Source organism: Diplodia corticola (genome assembly GCF_001883845.1).
Source record: "Diplodia corticola strain CBS 112549 chromosome Unknown scaffold19, whole genome shotgun sequence".
Classification (NCBI taxonomy): Eukaryota; Fungi; Ascomycota; class Dothideomycetes; order Botryosphaeriales; family Botryosphaeriaceae; genus Diplodia; species Diplodia corticola.
In genome coordinates, this window is record NW_017971498.1 from 336,280 (window position 1) to 356,479 (window position 20,200).

The 20,200-nt window shown below is 57.2% G+C and overlaps 8 protein-coding genes across 8 annotated transcripts; 4 read left to right on the forward strand and 4 right to left on the reverse strand.

Moving 5' to 3' along the window:
* Positions 1-114: 114 nt before the first annotated feature.
* BKCO1_19000119 (phenol 2-monooxygenase) lies at positions 115-2,223 on the forward strand (the record flags this gene model as incomplete). The annotated part of the gene is made up of 5 exons (XM_020271904.1): positions 115-687; positions 773-1,657; positions 1,719-1,893; positions 1,948-2,064; positions 2,111-2,223. The coding sequence occupies 5 exons, from the start codon at positions 115-117 to the stop codon at positions 2,221-2,223; spliced, it is 1,863 nt and encodes a 620-aa protein (XP_020131218.1).
* A 366-nt stretch (positions 2,224-2,589) lies between these two features.
* On the reverse strand, positions 2,590-4,048 carry BKCO1_19000120 (uncharacterized protein; the record flags this gene model as incomplete). The annotated part of the gene is made up of 3 exons (XM_020271906.1): positions 2,590-2,962; positions 3,023-3,908; positions 3,982-4,048. The coding sequence occupies 3 exons, from the start codon at positions 4,046-4,048 to the stop codon at positions 2,590-2,592; spliced, it is 1,326 nt and encodes a 441-aa protein (XP_020131313.1).
* A 356-nt stretch (positions 4,049-4,404) lies between these two features.
* On the reverse strand, positions 4,405-5,665 carry BKCO1_19000121 (hydroxyisocaproate dehydrogenase; the record flags this gene model as incomplete). Its single annotated transcript, XM_020271907.1, has 6 exons — positions 4,405-4,494; positions 4,550-5,043; positions 5,091-5,207; positions 5,258-5,372; positions 5,427-5,525; positions 5,582-5,665. 6 exons carry the CDS (start codon positions 5,663-5,665, stop codon positions 4,405-4,407), a joined length of 999 nt encoding a protein of 332 aa, XP_020131312.1.
* A 968-nt stretch (positions 5,666-6,633) lies between these two features.
* Positions 6,634-7,606, reverse strand: BKCO1_19000122 (3-ketoacyl-acyl carrier protein reductase; the record flags this gene model as incomplete). The annotated part of the gene is made up of 5 exons (XM_020271908.1): positions 6,634-6,725; positions 6,778-6,978; positions 7,033-7,214; positions 7,263-7,490; positions 7,548-7,606. 5 exons carry the CDS (start codon positions 7,604-7,606, stop codon positions 6,634-6,636), a joined length of 762 nt encoding a protein of 253 aa, XP_020131315.1.
* A 386-nt stretch (positions 7,607-7,992) lies between these two features.
* BKCO1_19000123 (c6 transcription factor) lies at positions 7,993-10,613 on the forward strand (the record flags this gene model as incomplete). Its single annotated transcript, XM_020271909.1, has 6 exons — positions 7,993-8,129; positions 8,253-9,205; positions 9,275-9,426; positions 9,475-9,686; positions 9,745-9,865; positions 9,933-10,613. 6 exons carry the CDS (start codon positions 7,993-7,995, stop codon positions 10,611-10,613), a joined length of 2,256 nt encoding a protein of 751 aa, XP_020131314.1.
* Positions 10,614-11,762: 1,149 nt separating this feature from the next.
* On the forward strand, positions 11,763-13,592 carry BKCO1_19000124 (catalase; the record flags this gene model as incomplete). Its single annotated transcript, XM_020271910.1, has 2 exons — positions 11,763-11,883; positions 11,941-13,592. 2 exons carry the CDS (start codon positions 11,763-11,765, stop codon positions 13,590-13,592), a joined length of 1,773 nt encoding a protein of 590 aa, XP_020131309.1.
* A 2,932-nt stretch (positions 13,593-16,524) lies between these two features.
* BKCO1_19000125 (uncharacterized protein) lies at positions 16,525-16,970 on the reverse strand (the record flags this gene model as incomplete). Its single annotated transcript, XM_020271911.1, has 2 exons — positions 16,525-16,559; positions 16,622-16,970. 2 exons carry the CDS (start codon positions 16,968-16,970, stop codon positions 16,525-16,527), a joined length of 384 nt encoding a protein of 127 aa, XP_020131308.1.
* A 778-nt stretch (positions 16,971-17,748) lies between these two features.
* On the forward strand, positions 17,749-20,169 carry BKCO1_19000126 (c6 transcription; the record flags this gene model as incomplete). The annotated part of the gene is made up of 6 exons (XM_020271912.1): positions 17,749-18,616; positions 18,673-18,855; positions 18,911-19,260; positions 19,320-19,387; positions 19,442-19,730; positions 19,789-20,169. The coding sequence occupies 6 exons, from the start codon at positions 17,749-17,751 to the stop codon at positions 20,167-20,169; spliced, it is 2,139 nt and encodes a 712-aa protein (XP_020131311.1).
* Between the last annotated feature and the right edge of the window lie 31 nt (positions 20,170-20,200).

The window sequence follows — 20,200 nt, forward strand, 5'->3', positions numbered from 1 at the left end:
CCCCTCCCGGCGCACCCCCCTCCAACCAAAACCCCGCATTCCCCCACACCTCCACAAACGCAAGAAACAAAAAGAAAAAGAAAGCGCCAACACCAACATCAAAAACAACACAAAATGCCCTCCCACCCACCACCCCCACCGTCCCCCCGCCACACCCCCGTCCTCATCGTCGGCGCCGGCTCCGCCGGCCTCGCCGCCGCCACCTGGCTCTCCCGCTACCGCGTCCCCTTCGTCCTGCTCGAGCGGCGCCAGGCAGAAGGCCCACTTACACAGTCGACGGCCGCGGGCCACGCCGACGGCGTGCAGTGCCGGACCGTCGAGGTCTTCGAGAGCTTCGGCATCAGCGAGCCGCTGCTGAAAGAGGCCTACCACGTGCTGGAGGTGGCGTTTTGGGTGGCGCCGGATGGGGAGTCGAGTATCGTCAGGACGAGGTGGGCGCCGGATGCGCTGCCCGGGATGTCGCATTTGCCGCATGTGATTTTGAATCAGGCGCGGGTGAATGGGTTGATGCTGGGGGCGGTGGGGGAGGCGGGGGGTGGGCAGGGGGTGGTGTATGGGGTGGAGGTGGAGGGGGTGGAGGTTGTGGAGGGGGAGGCGGCGGCGAGGGAGGATCCGGAGGCGTATGCGGTGAGGGTGAGGGCGGTGAGGGGTGGGGTGAGGGAGGAGTGGAGGGCGAGGTATGTGTTGGTGAGTGTTCTTTCTCTCTTTCCTTTTTTCTTTTTCTTTTTGGGTTTGGGTTTGGGCGTGTTGGCTGACTGGGTGTTGGGGAAAGGCTTGCGATGGAGCACATAGCGTGGTCCGCAAATCGCTGGGTATCCAGATGGTTGGAGACAGCACCGACACCATCTGGGGAGTCATGGACGTCTACCCGCAGACCAACTTCCCGGATATCCGCAAGAAGGCCATCATCCGCTCCAATTCTGGGAGCTTGATCATCATTCCGCGAGAAGGCGGGTCCCTCGTGCGCTTTTACATCGAGATTCCACAAGGCGTCGCGGCCAAGGATGTTAAGCTCGCCGATCTGCACGATGCCGCCCGCCGCGTCTTCAAGCCTTACAGCATGGAGTTCGCTGAGACTTCCTGGTGGTCTGCCTATGCTATTGGGCAACGGCTGGCAGACCGCTTCTCGCAGTCTGGGCGCGTGTTCCTGACCGGAGATGCATGCCACACGCATTCCCCAAAGGCTGGTCAAGGGATGAACGTCTCTTTGCAAGACGGCTACAATATTGGGTGGAAGCTTGGATCAGCTTTGACCGGACAGGTCCATCACTCCATCATCGACACTTACGTCTCTGAGCGCCAGAAAGTCGCCGCCGATCTGATTGCCTTTGACACCAGCTTTGCAAAATTGTTCAAGACGGGTGACAACGCGCCTAAGCCCGAGTACGTCAGTGAGCAGTTCATCAAGGCCGGGCGTTACATGGCGGGGTTGACGGCGCGGTACGACGATTCCATCATCGTCGACAGCAAGGGCAGCGCAGAACACTTGGCCAAGAACCTTGGCGTGGGAATGCGCTTCCCCAGCGCGCAGGTCGTGAGGTTCTGCGATGCAAGGCCGATGCAGCTGGCCAGGGCCTTGGTCGCAGATGGAAGATGGAGACTCGTGGTATTTCCTGGTGGTACGGAAGATAAATCCACCGTTCCAAGGCTGGAGACGGTAGGAACATTTCCTTGCTCCATCATGATAGTGGGACATGGAAGCTAACCCAATTCCACAGCTCGCAGACTTCCTCGGAGGCCCACATGGTCTGGTGGCAAAGCTCACGCCGGAAAGCGCTGATATCGACAGCTTCATCGAGCCTATCGTAGTTCTATCAGGGGCACGTCACGGGGTTGAGCAAGATCAAATACCTGACTACTTTCAGCCAATCACTGGCAAGTGGAGGATGAGAGGTGAGTATCTCGAAATGGCGATCAAAGGCGGTCGTTAACATGAGTTGAATGCAGATCTCCACAAAGTCTTCGTAGACGACGAGGATTATAACCGTACACATGGCCATGCCTACGAGAACTTCGGCATAGATTCTGCTCATGGTGCACTTGTCCTCGTGCGACCAGACCAATGTATGCAGCGCTTCCGGTTTCAGACGTTTGTAGCTGACCTAAGCAGATGTTGCGGCAATTCTCTCCATATCTGATCTGCAGGCTGTGCAAGCATTCTTCACTGCCCTCAAATCCACAAATGGGTGGGATTCACAAATCGCGGCCCCAGCGAGACTTTGACAAAAGGCTACGTGGCTTTCGTCTGCCAGCGCTACGAGCAGCTGCCGAGCCAGCCTTATATATACATTATCAAAAGTTGATCGTTGATTCGTCATACCCTTACCGAGCCCATGGCTGGAGACGAAGTGTGACAGGGAATCTCGGCCATTTGGATCCTTTAGAGCGGTCGGGTTTCCCTGTCCAAGATGTAAAAAGATGCAACGCAAGTACGAAAAGAAGCTGCTAGTCATTTCTTTACACAGCCGAAACTATGAGGCATCTATAGTTTTCAATGTTAATATTACAAAAAGACTTAGCCGCCATGTCCACATAACACTTTCAAGAAAGAAGCGATGCTAAGACACAAAAACAGCCCAATGGCCCCCTCTATGCCCTCATGACCTTCTTCCTCTGGCTCCTGCGGAGATCCTTTTCCCTCTCCTTCTCGAGGTATTTCCTCTGCTCATCGGCGCTCAGATTCTTGAGCTTCCTGTCGCGTTCGACCCTCTTGGCCTTGTCGGCCTCCAGCTTCCTCTCCTCGGCCTTACCCTCCTCATCGGCCTTCTTGATCTTGCGAATCTCGTCCTCACGCGTCTGCTTGACACGGCGCAGGGCCTCGGGGCGGAAGTGGGCAACGTTGACGAGCTGGTCGGGCATGCGCAAGAAGTGCTGGAACAGAGGCTGGACGTGCGAGTAGTCGTTGTTAGACGGCAGGGCGAAAGACAGAGAGACGCGCTTGCGGGAAACAGTGTCGTCAAGCCTGTTGCGATATCGTCAATAAAACGAGCTTTCTCGAAACGAAACACTGGTCTTCACTCACTTCTTGGGCTGGTCCATCGGCTGATCGGACACAACAATGGCCTCAAGCGCATCGCCAGCTTGCTCGATGGCCTTCACGAGCGCCGGAGTCAAGAGAGCCTCGGTGATCTCGGCGCTCTCGCTCATGACGGTGTACGAAATGGGGAGCTTCGGGTGATCCTTGGTGGAGGTCAGGGAAAGGTCATAGCGGTCGTCCCTCAGAGTCTTCATCAAGTTCTTGTGCACAACAGCCCAAACGAAGCCATCGAAAGTCGAGTTCGAGACCTTGGCAGCGCTGGGGATAAGCTGGCTCTCCTTGCCGTCAAAGGCATAGATGGTGGCCTCGACGCGTTCAACGGGGGCGGGCATGGTCTCGAAGAAGAGGCTGAGAACAGACTCGCCGTAGCGGATCAGAGGGTTGTAGCGCTTCAGCAGCGACAGCTTGATGTCAACGAAAGCCGCGTTCTGGCGGCCGGTGGCGTAGATGGAGTACTCGTTGGCCGAGACCTCCTTCAGCACCTCGTTCGAATTGCCGAGCTCTTCGGCGCTGAGCTTGGCGAGACCGCTGGCCTGGACATCTTCGACGGTTGGCGCCTTGCGGCCGGAGTAGCCGACGCTGGCGAATTCCTGGCGCAGGAGGGGCGAGTGGGCCTTAGCGAAAGCTTGGGCCTTGCGCCTATTCGCCTTGGTGCCCCAGACATGCAGGAGGACAATGACTATGATGACAGGCAGGATGAAGGCCTCCTGGTAGAAGTCGGCAAGGGTGGTGCGCTCCCAGACGCGATACCACTTGGTGTAGGGAACAGCGGCGCCGGTCGCGAAAGCGTCCTGGGCAGCCTCACCGACCACGCTGGCGGGCGAAATGGAGACCGGGCTGGGGTCGGGAGCACCCGCAAAGTCGGCGAAGTCTGGGGCCTGGGGGTCAGTCTTCAATGGCTGACGATGGAGTACAGCGAGCTAAGCTGCTGCAGGCCGACGTACCAGCATCGCCAGCGGCGCCCGAAGGCGAGGGCTTGGAGCCGAGGATGTTGTTGAGGAAATTGGCCATGGTGGCTGCGACCTGGGGAGCCGCCCGTCGATGGCTTGAGCTTGAGTTGGCGGTCGGGGAGAGAAGGTCGGGGGATGGGGGAGCAGCGTGAGGCGGCGGTCGAACAAGGTCGTCTGTGTCGCCGGCGCAGCTGCGGCAAAGCAAACTTGGCGTGGGGCCGAGGCGTCTGTGCGGCCACGACTATGAGACAGGCCTATCACCACCCACGCTCCACAAGCCACACATCAGAAGCCACCTGGCGACCAGCACTCTCCTCGCCCAGGGTTTCGGCACGACCACAGCACCCGGCACGTTTAGCAAGGTAAAATGCCGATGAATTACGTGTATTTGTTGTCTAAGTCTCGCTGCAGAGGGAATCACTTGCGTTGCTCTGCAACTTGCGTTTTCAGGGTACCCTCCTGCACTCCTAATCTCAGGTTCTCCAGCACAAGAAGCTCCATATCGCGCTGTTGACAGAGTGGTCAGTGAACGTGCTGTTTTGAGCAACAGTTGCGGACGTACCTGGGTCTCGAATGTTGCGGTGCCGATGTGAGGCAACAGCACAACGTTCTCGTTCTTCAGCAGTCCGGGGTGGATCTTGGGCTCCTCTTCGAACACATCCAGGCCAGCGCTCCACACTTTTCCAGAATCCAGAGCGTCAACCAGCGCCGCCTCATCCATGACAGGCCCTCTTGCCGTGTTCACGATAACAACACCGTCCTTCATCTTGGCAAACTCCTTGGAGCCAATGATGTGTCTTGTCGCGGCGCTCAGGCCAAGGTTCAAGCTGATGACGTCCGACGTGCTGAGGAGCTCGTCGAAAGAAACGTACTTGGCGTTGCCGGCGGCGGCCTCGGTGCTCTCGGGGAGACGCGAGCGGTTGTGGTAGTGGATCTTCATGCCGAATGCCGCCGCACGCACGGCAACAGCCCGGCCAATGCCGCCCATTCCCAGGATGCCTAGCGTCTTCTGGCGCGGGTCGTGGCCAAGGCCGAAGCCAGAGCCTCTCCACTGGTCTGAGTCTTGTCAGCACCCTGAGAGATGTTTGTCAGATACCACTTACTTTGGCGCACCGCGGTGAACGGAATGGTGATGCGGCGCAGAGCACCGAGCAGGAGGAAGAGGGCTACATCTGCTGTTGCGTCGTCCACGGCTTGTGGCGTGTTGGCAACGGAAATGCCTGGACCCAGAGTCAGCATCCATCGTCCGTGTCATGGTCGGGCAACCCACCCTTCGCAGTGCATGCAGCTACGTCAATGTTGTCGTATCCAGCGCCATTGTGGCAGATGTATTTCAGGCTGCTCGGCAATGCCTGAACCAACTCTGCGTTGAAGGGACCGGTGAACTATGCGGCTGTCAGCGCCGACTGCCGAAACGGCCCGTGTTGCTCTCGGCGTACCTTGGTGGAGTCGTTGCTGCGGTAGATGGCAACGACATTGTCGTACTTGCCGCTCTTCACGTTGGCAAGGAAATCCTCGCGAGTGCCGGTGGGGAATTCCTATTTTGCCCGGTTAGCAGCTACTCGCTGGGGACTTCTCACATGCCGAGACCTACCAGGAGCTCCACGAACGAGGAGCAGTCCTCCCACTCCTTGCGAGCGTGGGTGATGTCGCCAATTAGCAGGGCTTGTTGAGGCATTTTCGGCAAGAGAAGAGCAATTGCAAGCACGACCGGTACGGGCAGCGCGTTGCGAGGCGGAAAAGGCGGGCTACTTATTCGAGCGGAAACGCGGGAAAGCTTTCGCGGGGTCAGGGACCCAGACGTCATTCGCCGAGACCAAACACCGCTCGGCTGCTTACCGGCCAAACGTCCCCCAGACTTTCCTCACCCACGCGCCTGATCCATCAGCCACAGCGCCCTCGGACCTTTACGATCGGAATCTCAAGCCATGGAGCCAACGAATGGGCCCACAGACGGTCCCAGGCCACGCGAACTCGGCCCACTTCTCCATTTTCGTCCTGCGCCGCATCAGGCTCGAAGCGGATGCCGTAACGCCCGGGAATCTCACGTGGGGGTGAAGAGGAAAAGGTCTAGAAGTGTTGAAGATGGTCGGCGTTTGAACAGCACTCTAGGTCTTGGCGAATCTCCACGCCGCCAAGCTTTAGGCTTAGATGTTCTGGGGCATGATGCCATACCTCGGAAGCAGCAAAAGCTTGATTACGCAGCTACACAGCGGGCTGAACAAAGTCGAGATGGGACACCGCCCTTTCTCAGCTACGTGGACATGTACATGGAGTTGACCTACAATCCGTGGACATCGCCGAAGAACGCAGACTTGGATGATAGCAGACATCTCGGCCATGATAATTCTTCCACTACATTGCCGATGCGCTGCTCCCAAGTTAACTCCGACGGTACCTACAAGGGGCCATTGCTGGAGTCTTACCGCCGCCAGTCCGCTCCCGTAACAAAGCTGCCATTACGCCTTAACAACCGAGAGCAAACCTTGTCTACCAAAGACGAGAAGCAAAGTGCGAGCTCAGATGAATAGCATATATTTGGAATAATCTAGTCCTTCTGCGGCGGGGCTGCAGTTGCTCAAGTGGGTATCATTGTTCACTGCTAATCGCTCGTATCCGATGTTGCCCCTCGTCCGATTCTTTTTCCTACTTATGCATGAGTCCGCCAGCAACTACCACGCTCTGTCCGGTACAGTACGGCGTCTTCACAAACATCTCGACTGCATTTGCCACCTCATCTACAACTGGTTAGTGACTCCCCAGCATGAAGCATTGGGATGGTATGCTTACCCGGTTTTCCAAGTCTACCCACTGGAATGGTATCGACAACGCCGGGAACGGTGTCGGTAGACGGGAACATGCCAGTGTCACCAATCATGGCCGGTGCTACGTCATTGACGGTGATTCCGTACTCTGCGAGCCTCGTGCTCAGGTTCTTCATCATTCCAAGCTGGCCACCTTTGCTTGCAGCGTAATGCGCACCATTCACGCCTCGGATAGCCGTCAGTAAGAAACCCATTTCAGTTTGAGCTCATGGCGACATACCAGCGCCGTAGGCGGCAATGCTCGAGATGAAGACAATTCGGCCCCATTTCTGGTCCCTCATGCCTTCGGCAACGCCCTTGCACAGCAGGAACGAGGCTTTCAGGTTCGTTGCAATAGTCAGGTCGAACTCGTCGACTGGGATGTCCCAGATCTGGGGGTAGCGTTTTCCCCTCCCGGCATTGCTGTATAACGTCAATCGTAACCCAACACTGTCAACGCACGTTACTTACCTGACGAGGATGGAAATGGGCTTTCCGTGGGCCTTGGCGGCTTCCTCACATAACGCGAGTGTCTGCTCGGTGTTGGAAAGGTCCGCCTGGTGAGTAGTGATCTTCACAGCCGGAAAATCCTTCTGGAGCTGGGCAACTAGCTCGTCAATTGCCGCCTTGCTCGATGAGTATGTGAGGGCCAGGTCGATCCCGTACGGAGCCAGTTTGCGAGCGCAAGCTCCGCCAATTCTGCAGAGCTGTTATTACGCAAGGAAGCACAATGCAACGCGAATCACTGCAACATACCCTCCAGAGGCTCCGGTAACGAGAGCCACGCGGCCTTTCAAGTCGTTTTCGGCAGACATGGTTTGCTCAATCTGTATGTTCCGGGGGCTGTTTGACCGGCAGATATGCTGGGGCCAGTAAAGACTTTATGAGAAATGTGAAGCGGCCTTCGAAACCGCGCGAGATTCAAACGTGACCGAGCTGCCGAAGCATACGCTAGCGGGGCGGGGTATCGCGTGCACGGACTGGCGCTGTTCATTACCGCTTGCCCCCTTGACTGCCTATCCATGCACACATAACCGATTACTTGGGCCCTTTGGCTACGCGCCGAACCAATCACCCAGAGAAAGTCCGACAGGGGGCACTCGTAAACATCCCCACACCTTCTAAAGTCGATTCACCTTCGGCAATTGAGCGGCGCCTGTCGTCGGCAACTGCATCCCTCGTTTCCCTCTGCACGACCATCATGCAAGCACCACCGCCACCGCCGCCTCTGCCTGAGCCCTCATCTCCCGCGAGGACCGCCGACAGCAGTGATGCCAAGTCAAAACGCACTACCATCGCTTGCCTGACCTGCAGGAAGCGAAAGAGCCGCTGCCACCTGTGAGTCCCACCGTGCCACAACCCGTCGACCCAATCGCGAGCGAGCATGCGGCGCCCAGCCCACCGCTTGTGCCCCGCCTCCCGCACACTTCCTCGGTCGCGGTGAACTGACACTGCGAGTAGCGAGTATGAGAACGACAAACCGAAGCTCCCGTGCGAGCGCTGCAAGGCTCAAAACCTTGACTGCGTCCTCGGAGGCTCCAACCGCGGTGGCCGGCGAGTAAGAAGGAAAACGCTTACCGACAGCATCGGCGCCACGCGCAACCTTACAAGCGCCTTCGCTGTTCCCAGAGACAATGTAGCCTTCCATGGCCTCGGGAACATGGGCACCACCACCACGCCACCGTTGGTCCAGCGGATGAGCTTCCCGAGCCTCGAGCCCAACCCCCCTCGGCCGACTCAAGAAGACGCTTCCGCCCAAGCCGCAGACACGACTCCTATGGAGTTCGACAACCTTCAGAACCCCTCGGATGCTCTAGGCATCCTGGCCCGCGTCGCCGAGGAAGACACGCCCGCTGCTGCCCAGGATCGGCCCAGCTTTGCGCGCCCAGTCGACCCGGGCTTGCGCGCGTCTCCGTATCGGCTGCTTGCTGATGGCAAGCTCTCGGTGAACCAGATCGTCCAGCTCATCCAGCGCTACCGTAATCTGTACCATCCATACTATCCCCTCGTGCCTCCGCATGTATTCGACCTGTCGCGGCTCCACGAGATAGCCTCCAAGGAGCCGCATCTGCTGACGGCCGTCCTCGTCATCGCATCCAAAGATCTTGTGGAAGAAACACACATGTACGAGATCTGCGCAGACCACATGAAGAGCATGATCTCGGATCTCGCTGCTGGTGGCCCTGGCGATGTCGACGCCGTCGAGGGGTTGCTGTTACTAGCCGAGTGGGCTCCTTTCACGCAGAGGGCACAGTCCGGCAAAGTCGGCAAGGGTGAAGAGGATCGGGAAGCCTGGAATTCCAGTGGACTGGCCCTCAGGTTGGCGTACTTCATCGGCCTGGAAAAGTACTCGTTCAAGGTGACGGATGATGGCAAAGACCCACAATTCAGTCGCAAGCTTTTGGTCTGGACGGGTACGTTCGTTTCCCACGCATACGACGTGACTTGATGTGCCGGGACAACAGCGCTGACTACCCTCGAAGCGTGCTACATAGCAGATCGCACCATTTCCATCAGAATCGGCAAAGCATTCTGGTCGCGAGGACCTGGGCCGCTGACCAGTCTTCGTCGCGAGCACTACCCTTCTCTTCTACCACAGACTCCCAATGATGAGGACTACGCATCTATTTTCCAAGTAGGCAGTCCGTCTTGAGACGGCATTAACCTGCTAATTCAACAACAGGCAACACTCGAGCTGACCTCTCTTTTCAGCAATGTCCACGACGTGTTGTATTCCAATGTTGGCACCTCCTTCCGCTCTCACTTGAGCGGATCTTACATCAAGTTCATTGACGACTTCCGCGCAGCTAGCTACAGCTGGAATGCGGTCTGGGGCACGTTGACATGCTCGCCAAATCTGAAAGCCATGCTCCTGATGTCATACAATTACCTGCGGTATGCCATCATGCCGAACTCATGGCATTCTAAAGCTTACGGTTGGTGTTCTGTCCAGATTGTACGTGAATGCATTTGCATTCCAGGCGACAGTGCGCAGGGTACAAAGCACGTTAGCAGAAGAGCGAACTTCTGCGACGAGCCCGATGATTCCACAATCGCCTTCCCGACTGTTTTATGTAAGTGAGACCAGACCACAGACAGGTGTGAAGGCAAACATATAGCATGCTAACTATTCGGCTTCAGAACAACGTCGGGGCTGTCGGAGACGCACGCTTCATATACGAGGGTCTCGACGCAGCAAAGGCAATCCTAACGACTTGCAACAACTTCATCGACCCAGAAAAGGCGCTGCGGTTCATGCCCCTCCGGTTTTTCCTCTACCTCGTGTACTCCGGAGTCTTCCTATTTCGAGCGAAGATTGTCGGCGTAATCGAAGGCGAAGAGGAGCGGGGCATCCGACGCATGATCGATGAGACGATTGACCGACTGCAACGATCAGCAGTTGGAATGCAGCACCTCGGCAGCCGCTACTCGCAACTTCTCAAGCTGCTCTGGGAAAAGGCTGACAACCACAAGCCGCCGGGACGCGGCAGCAGAGACAGTCACATTGGACCCCACCGCAGCCACTTTGGCGACGGAACTGCAGCGGCGGGACTGACGCATGCCACGCCGGCGGCGTCGTCACAGGCAGGCAGCGGCAGCATGGGCGAGAGCCCGATGGCAAACGCAAACAATAATGCAAACGTCGAGGGCATCGGCGACTTCACCTGGACCGATTTGAACACGATTGGCGAGTTCGCGGTTAGCCAAGGGCAATTGACGGGGATGGACGTGTTTGGGGGCTTCTTACCGCTGGAGGTGGGAAATGTGTGGGATATGGGCTCGTTTGAGGGCGGTGGAGAGATGGCGGGGATGGCCTTCTGAGGAAGCCACAACGGACGATAATCTCCTACGACTTGCGTCATTCTCCCACACGTCTGTCACAACACTGCTAAAGTGCTTCTACAAATAGTTCTCCCTAATGCTCACCTCCATCTGGAAGAATCCATCACCGAAGATCAAGAGCATGTTCGACGGAAGTTTTCCTATGGGCAGACGCGTTTCACACCCGCAGGCACCCATTAATGAATTCCACCATAGAGGTTAATAATTGTTTAGGCAAATGACCAGACGATAGTACCAGGATGGTTGAATACCAGACGAATCGAACTGCCGAAGAGATATAGTGGCGCAAGCACCCTACGCCCAATGATGGCCAATTCGCCACCATTTCCGCTCCCAACAGGGCAAGTACCTTGAGTGGTAATAGAAGGCTAAGACAGCTTAGCAATCAGAGCCTTACGCCGCTCTCGCCTTCGCGCAGTGCAACGTCTACCGCATTATCGCGGCGTTATCGGCGGAGATAAGCTGATACGCAGAGGTGTTACAAAAGTCATGTCAATGGGCTGGTGATGAAGCGTTGCAGAGCAGAGAGGGCGAACGAGAAGCGCAAGGAAGAAGATGACGCAGGGTGTAGTCAGCACCGCGGATCCAGAAGGAGGCCTCCGGGTGCCATTCACGCCTTTTCCGAGACAATGTCGCGGGCCTGGGCTCGCCGTCGTGCGACAGTGTCGGGAGAGCGAGGATTGGGGAAAAAAGACCCTCGCAACGAACGGGCGACGTCACCATTTTTTGCAAGTTGGTGGGGCAGATCTGGAGCTTGGGCGCCGGACCCGGTCAACAATCGCGCAGCCGGCACGGCCATCGGGGCGCCGAACGGCATCTCGAGCGTGAGGTGAGTAATGCTTATGTGCGCCATTGGCTGCTCGCGCTCGGTCGAGAGCGCGCTGCTGAGGTGATGGCGTTCGCCCCGCAACACTCGGACCTGTGGCCCGGATGGATCGAGAGAGGCCTGATTGTTGTCCAACATGGCGATACGGATCTTGTGTATATAAACCGGGGGCCCACGGACGACTGCCCTGGCGCTTCTTTCGCAAGTTCCTGCTCTTCCTCTCTCGCCGCACCCATCGCCTGAGACTGTTTCTTTGCGTTGAGATTGCCCACGCTGCTGCAGCCCGGCACACAGAAACTAGGATGGCTCCCGGCTACCAGGTCAGTCTCCCTCCCGTGCTCATCGAGAATGTCGTATTGACGGCTGTGCAGATGCACGCGGTGGATGGCCGCAGGAACGGCGACCTCTACAGAGACTACAATGGTCGGCGACGCCTGCCCAAAAAACTCGGTGGCACCAATTTCGGCTGACGAGGAACAGACGACCGCAACGCCACTTCCCAAGACACGCTCTACACCACCAGCAACGGCGCCCCCTACCCGCACCCCTACGAGACGCAGCGCTGCGGCGAGAACGGCCCGCTGCTGCTCCAGGACTTCCACCTCGTCGACCTGCTCTCGCACTTCGACCGCGAGCGCATCCCCGAGCGCGTTGTCCACGCCAAGGGCAGCGGTGCGCACGGCTTCTACAGGACCACCGCCCCACTCGACGACCTCTCATGCGCCGACATTTTCAAGCAAGGCAAGCAATGCCCCATCACCATCCGCTTCTCCACCGTCGGCGGTGAGCGCGGCTCGCCCGACTGCGCCCGCGACCCGCGTGGCTTTGCCGTCAAGTTCCGCACCGACGAGGGCAACTGGGACATGGTTGCCAACAACACCCCCGTCTTCTTCCTGCGTGACCCGGCCAAGTTCCCCCACTTCATCCACACCCAGAAGCGTGACCCCGCCACCAACCTCGGCGGCGGCGATGACTCGACCATGTTCTGGGACTACCTCTCCCAGAACCCCGAGTCCGTCCACCAGGTCATGATCCTCATGGGCGACCGCGGCATTCCCGACGGCTACCGCTTCATGAACGGCTACTCGGGCCACACCATGAAGCTGGTCAATGCCAAGGGCGACTGGGTCTACGCCCAGTTCCATTTCAAGTCGAAGCAGGGCAACAGGTTCCTCACCCAGGACGAGGCCGCCACCAAGTCGCCCGACCACTCGCAGAAGGACCTGTACTTCGCCATCGAGGACGGCAACTACCCCGGCTGGGACTGCTACGTCCAGACCATGACTCCCAAGCAGGCCGAGGACGCGTGGGAGCAGAAGAAGATCAACGTCTTCGACCTGACCCACGTCTGGCCGCAGGCCGAGTACCCCCTGCGCAAGTACGGCGAGTTCTTCCTGAACGAGAACGCCAAGAACTACTTCGCCGAGATCGAGCAGTCTGCTTTCAACCCATCGCACATGCCGCCGGGCGTCGAGCCTACCGCCGACCCGGTGCTGCAGTCGCGCCTCTTCTCCTACCCGGACACGCACCGCCACCGCATCGGCGTCAACTATCAGCAGCTCCCCGTCAACGCGCCGCGCGTGCCGTACCGCATGGCCAACTTCCAGCGCGACGGCGGCATGGCCTTCTACAACCAGGGCAGCCGGCCGCCCTACCTCTCGTCCATCCAGCCCATCGCCTTCCGCCAGCGCACCATCGACCTCAACAAGACGCACGGCCACTTCGTCGGCGAGGCCGTCACCTTCCTCTCCGAGATCCGCCCCGAGGACTTCGTCGCCCCGCGCGCGCTGTGGGAGCGCGTCTGGGACGAGGGCGCGCGCAACCGCTTCATCGCCAACGTCGCCGGCCACATGTCGACCTGCCGCAAGGAGGACATCATCAAGCGCCAGATCGCCATCTTCCGCGAGGTCTCGAACGACTTGGCCACCCGCCTCGAGCAGGCGACGGGCGTCAAGGGGTACCCCGGCATCGCCGGTCTGCGCTTCAACGGCTGCCACAACGGCATGGCGACGAAGCCGGAGCTCCGCGCCGCCAACGGCCAGACCGAGGCCGTCACGACCAGCGCGACGCCCAATAACGGTGCGCCGAGGGCGGGCACGCACAAGGAGGAGTTGCTGAATGCTACGAACTGAAAATCTTTTTAACTGGGTAGAGCTGGGCTTTTTGGGACACACGGCGACGGTGGGGATGGGGTTTCATGTGTTCGATTGAAGCTATGTGTATATATAGCCTTTTATTCTTCTTTTCTTTTTCCTTTCCGCTCTTGTGTTATATATCTCTGACCTCTGGGCGTTGTGAACGATGAGGATGAGAATCACGGATATTATGCATAGACATACTCACACTTCCGGACACAATACTAATCCCACGTCAGATTGTGCTGTTTGTGACATCTGTGAACTCGGCGTTTTCTTCGGAGCCTCGCGCCCTTTGCCTTGTGCGACGGACGGGTTTCTCGGCGCTCTCTCTTTTTGGATTTTGAGATTACTCCGTGCTGTGTTTGAGACACGATACACATGCGGCGTTTCAGGATCGTCAGCTCGTGACATACATACGACATGGTCGGCCGGTCTTACGTCGATGATGTCATGAGCGAAGGCAATTACTGAATAGGGAGATTCCGAAGGGGCACGAAGGTCGAAACTTTGACGGTCAAGTAGGGGGCCCTGAGTCCCTGACTATCGGATGCCCGTGATCTTGACATGTTGTTGTGAGAAGCATTGGTGAGACGGTAGGCTCGGTTTACATCACTCTTTCCCTGGGGCACAGTGGATAGCGAAATCTCTTCATATGTAGTTGTTGAAGTAATTACCCGGATGTATATGCGAGTGTTGGAGTCATACGAATACATCCAGACACAGACTTCCACTACCTACGTGAAACAGATCAAGGTAGGCCCGTTTCTTTCGTGATCCCTTACTGTAAGGGAAAATTCTGGCTGGACTTCCGCTCCCGCTCCCGCCATTTCCCGGAAGTAGCTTATGTTTCGTTCCAGAATCATCACCCTTTTGGAAAATATGCACTGGAGAAAATCTCAACCACCCGTTATGCCGTGAGCGAAGTGAGACATACAACTTCAACGCATAGCGGAATTGGGGTTGTTGGACTGTTTCCTTCTAAGATACACATAGCTGATCCATCTTAGTCCTTCAGTCACGCTCAAGTGAACAAAATGTATGAGCAGTGAAAGGGTTCTGGTCGGCTGATGAGCGGCCTTCTGGTATATCTTCCGAGTGAAGACTATTCCAAACATGATATCATCAGGCAGAGGGTCGTGCTTCCGATCATCACGGAAAATGGTGCGATTAAGGGCCACCATCGTCCCATCCCGGCCTCCCGTAGCTCAGCCTTCAGCCGGCCCAACCAGAGCGTCAAGGCCATGGCAGCCATATATGCACAGAGGCATCGTCCCAGTTGGTCGTCTAGTATATGGCCATCCTCGACTCTCGTACCCACCAGGATAGAGAGAGCGACGAATGCTGTGAAGATCAGGACCCACGATCCGATTGTGATATATTCAAGAAGAGTGTACGGCTCTGGGACATCTACCGGAAAAAAAATCAGCAAATGTACCAGGAAAGCAAATAAACAAGCAACTTGCCGTGATATATGTCTTGCCATTCGTCTGCATATGGTGGTAGGGAATCGGGCAAAGGCTGGTAGGAGTGCTCGGGTTCGTCCATGATAGCAACGTGGTAAAGTGTGCAGCTACGGCGTGGCGACGTGTGCAGATACGACCGTCAATAATGTTTATATGGGCGTGGATGTTTACCATGGTCGAGGCGTTCCGGACTTTATGTTCTCCCATACGTATATCGAACACGTTTCATTAAACTTGGACAACAAACCTTGCTCATGATATCGATAGCGCGTCATCCTCAACTCTAGATAGCCCCGGATAACCTCAACGTCTATCGTTATCTCCGCCCTTTCCTACCACACACCACATCACGAGCCCCTCCCCCCTCCCCCTTTGTGTCTCCCTCCCACTTCGCCGTCTGATACCCCTCCATCACTCACTCCAACACGTAATTCGACTCCGCCAAATATGCCCCCTCCTCCCTCCCGATCCCCAACCCCGCCACCGTCCTATTCCGACACCCCTTCGCGCCCGGCCTGCCACCCGAGGGCCAGTTGACGTTGCTGGGGAGATGGTAGAAGTTGAGGCCAGAGAAAGGTTTTCTATGCGTTAGCGGAGATGCGGGTGAGAGGTGAAGCGGAGGCTGACGGGCGGGTCATTGGTAACGGATGGGGTTGCCCAGTTGGTGCGGGAGAAGTTGAGAGAAATCTCGGCGATGAGCTTGTAGGAGGAAGCGAAATCTTGGCATTGAGACCTGGGAATGGCGGTAGCCTCCTGGCAGGTGACGAGACGAGAGGTATGAGGAGGACAACAGTCAACCATCGTATGACGGGAGCGATCATTGTCATACACCGGCGTCAATGCACTGTACCCCTGCACTTACACAAACTTATTGGCCTTCTGCAGTGACGGATTCCAAATCCGGAGATATCAACATAGATAGGCTTACGCCAAGACGTCGAAAAGGCGGAGGTGGTACCATGTAACCGACAGTATTCAGCCTCTCAGTGCCAGGTGCAAGGCGCCCCGCACGAGGCAGGCGCACTCAAGACCGAATGCGGTATCTTGCTCATCCGCCGCGGAAAGCCTGAGCAAGTGTAATTCGTCAGCACGTTGACCATACTTTAGTGATTTTAGCCTTCCGGAAGCCTTATTTTAACAAATTGCCGGATTGATGATCGGATACCCCACTTGACCTGAGCCTTGAGCCTAAGTCCTGTATGTTATGTCTAGACCTCTTGTGTAATAGCGGTGCAAATCACGTAATCGTTGGTGTTCAGAGAATATATGAGATTGAATGCGCCCAGAAATGCCAGACCCGACGATGACCCCCGTCAAAAACGCCCCCATGTCAAAATGCCGGACCCGCGTGCCTCAGCCCCCACGCTGCAGCGTTGCCAAGATCTTGAGTGAGTAAAAGAAGCCCACCGAAACTGTAGCAATGCCTTTTTTCCCCGCTCGACTGTGCGATGCGCTGCTGATGCCTAGCCCATCAGGCGGGTCGCGTTCATGCGCGGAGCTGTAGGCAGATGTTAGCCTTGCCATGGCACGCACGCAGCTCACAGCCCTCGTGCTACGTACCGGACGACAGCAGGTCAGCGTTCATAGCCCTCTTGGGCGACGGATTGCGGGACGAGTTGCGGGACGAGGAACGGGACGAGGCAGGCTCGGAGGGGGCCTTGCTTTGGCCGGCGGCATCCCCTTGGCTTGAGCCAGGCTCGCTGGCAGATGCAGCCTGGCCGTCCTCGCTTGCGGCACGACGTGTCGGAGGGTGGGGCTCGATGATCTGGGGCCCGTGTTCCTTGTACAGAGCGGTGGATGATGAGTAGACCGAGGAGCGAGGACTGTAGGCATAAGAGGTGGGCTCGGCAGCCGTCAGGAAGCTGGCCTCGAGGGAGCCATAGAAGCGGAAGGGCATTTGTGGAATCATGGTGGCTTGGTTGGTCGAGGTGCTGGTAGAAGACGAGATGTGGTAACAAGGTGACTTGGATGTGAAGGCTGAGGTCTGAAGCAAGCAGACGGTGCTCTCAACTCAAAGGGCATTTTATAGACTCTGGCAGCGGTGCTGAGGTTGCTCAAGATGGGGCTGCAAAGATACGTGTTCCATTTCTGGACACGGGGCTCCGCACGACGGCGCTCAGCTGGGTCAGTCAGCAACAGCACACCGCTGGCGGGATAGAACATGTGCGGCTGCCATTCGCCGGGTGTGCGGAGAATATCGAGGCTTGGTGGAGGTAGGGCTGCAGTGTGTAAGCAGTTTGGCGGCGGGGGGAGGGCCAGAGAGCCGGCATGTGCGGGCCGAGCGAGAGTCTGCCTGATGGCTGTGTCTGGGGGCCCAGATGATGCGGTGGCGACAGCGGCGAAGGCGGCGAAGGCGGCCAGGACTTTGGGCTCAGGCGGGCAGCTGCGGTCGCGCGGAGTATACGGCGGCCCGCAGCGACTGCTCGCGTCATGCGGTCGCCCCACCACTGCCACCTCCACTGCGACACACGTCCCCAACTCCGATCGAACTCCGCTGTTCCCAGATTGCGCTGCAGCCTTCGCCTGGCCCAGCCCCTGCCGTCATGTCGCACGCTTGAAACGCCTCCTCCCGTCGTTATGTAGAGAACCGATCCCGTGCTCACTCCTCTCTCTTTCGCACTGTTCTGTCTCTCTCTCGCAAGTCCCTGGAAACGCCGTCTGAAACCCGGCTGCACTTCGACATCGCCATGACTCGATTCTCGATACCCAGGCAGTTCAGTAGAGACTCCGACACCCCCAGGCTCAATCCCTCCTATCGCCGGAATGGAAAGCTGCAGTCGTGTGAGCCATGCCGCAAGGGCAAACTCCGCTGCGATCATGTCATGCCAACCTGTGGCAGGTGTGCTCGTCGCAACAAGCAGGACCAGTGTGTCTACCACCCCGCCCCCTTGACTCGCACTCGCTCTGCTGCCACTCCCCGCCTGTCTGAGCCTGTGCTCAGCCCGCCCCAAACCGCTTCCCCGGGCCAGCCCTCTCCTCGTACCGCCCAGCTGGAATCCCGCTCCACCCCACTGCCCGCCGTCGACGATGATGCAGCCGAAACGGAGCTTCAATGCATTGCCTCTTCGGAAGTACGTCACCACGCCGGCTTCCTTGGATCCACCAGCTATTCCGCTGTCTTGACTGAAAACGAGGGTAGTCTCGGCTTGGGCCAGGATGAAACCGCCTGTCATTCCGGTGCCAACCCGAGAATCAGTCCTGAACACGTCCAGCGGGGCGTCGAACTGCTCAGTCTTCTGAAGGACATGCCCATCTTCGACCGCTACATACAGCGATGGTACACCGTTACCCAAGGAGTAATCACCATTGAGCCCATCGTCAAACAGTGGATGGCCTCGCTGTGGTCCGAGTATGCAGAGATCCTTCAAGACCAGAACGTGGCACAGCTCAAAAGGCTGTCGGAACACGTCTGGCTCAACACCGATCAGAAGCTACGAAGCGAGACCGTCAAGACGTCCCGCGACTGGATTGAGCTGTCGACGGCCAAAAACCTCCGTTGGGAGGTTGTGGGCATCGTCTTGTGCCTGGTGGGCGTGGTTGCCACAACAATGCCAGGTAAGCCCAGCTCTTGCGTCGTGTACCTGCCAGAGCGACGGCTGACCCTTCGTCAGAGTGGGACCCGCTCTTGGCCTTCAACCGCAGGTACAAAAGCAAGAGAAGCTTGATCGTTGCCATGTATCGCGCTTCCGATACGTGTTTGAAGTTTTGCGAGGAGACATGTATCCCGAACGACATCGGCATGTGGCTCATGTACGAAACCAACTACATCTATCTTTTCTTGCATGGCGACTCCTGTAAGCTTTTCCCTCAGATTGACACCACTGCCCATCGCTGATGTGGCATCGTCAGGCTATGACAGCTGGCAGAGATCGGGCCGGATAATGAACGCCATCATGGCTCTGGGCTGGCATCAAGAAGTCAACTCAAAGGATCTGCCATTCTTTCTCGTCGAAATCCGAAGGAGACTTGTCGCTTCGGCATTCGCCCACGACAAATGGTTGTCTGCGTTCCTTGGCAGGCCACCACGTCTCAGCTACCGCTACTGTGTGGTGCAGCTCCCCCTTGACCTTACGGATAAACAGCTACTCTCACACGGTCCTGAACTTGAGGCTGCCCTTGCGACTCTCGACAGTGACGGGTGGTCGAAAGGCACACAGGTGCAAAGACGGACTTGGTCCCGAGCTTGGGTGCAATACTGCGTATGTCCATTCCTCTCCGGGTCGATTAGGAATGTTTGTATGCTGATCTTATACCCTAGACAATCAGGGAAGATATTCTGGAGCTCTCTATGGGCTCGCAAGTAGGCAACATTGTCGAAAGGGCAAGGTGAGAAGCTGCATCCACATATGATCCCCACTTCAGCTCACCGTAACGACACAGAGACATTCAGCGCAGAGCAGAGCAAACATGGGACGCACTCCCTGAGTATCTTCGCCAAGAACCAGAGCGCATCTGGAAGAACCAAAAGCCACCTATCGAGTGTCTCTACCTCGTTTTTATCCATATCGAACACCTATACAACGAATTCCTTCTTCAGCGAGCGCTGATCAAGCGGGCCGGTGCAGATACCAGGGATCTCCTGCAGGTGGCGGTCAGATTACTCGCGGACATTATCACGGTCGCTGGGAAGCGGGAAGTCCTCGGCGAGTTTCAAGACGCCTATCTAATGGTAAGTGCTTGTCGGTCGCTTCGAATTCGATGCCTCTCCTGACAATCGCACCATCTAGCTCTCCAGCCCTGGTCTTCCGGCCTCATGCGTTGTTGCAGTCGAGCTTCTTCGCCAAGAGCAATACCCACACCAGCCCATCTCTTTTCCGCTAAACCGATCTCAGACCATCCAAGACCTCAGCGTTTTTGCGAACGCTCTTGCATATGTGCCTGCAGATGAGCCCAGCTCCTCAATATGTGCACAGGGCCGGAAATTCCTCAAGCGTATTCTGGACAAGATCCTAAGCCCAGAATCGCGTAGCGACGTCTACATGGCAGAAAATGGCTCGTCGTCGGTCAATGTCGATTTCTCAGTACCGTTTTCCGGAAACGACGCCGAGTTCATGCCTTGGTTGGAAAGCGTTGACTGGGATAGTCAGAGCTGGACCATGTTCAGCTGATTGGTGATTTGCTTCACTATCTCGCCCAGCA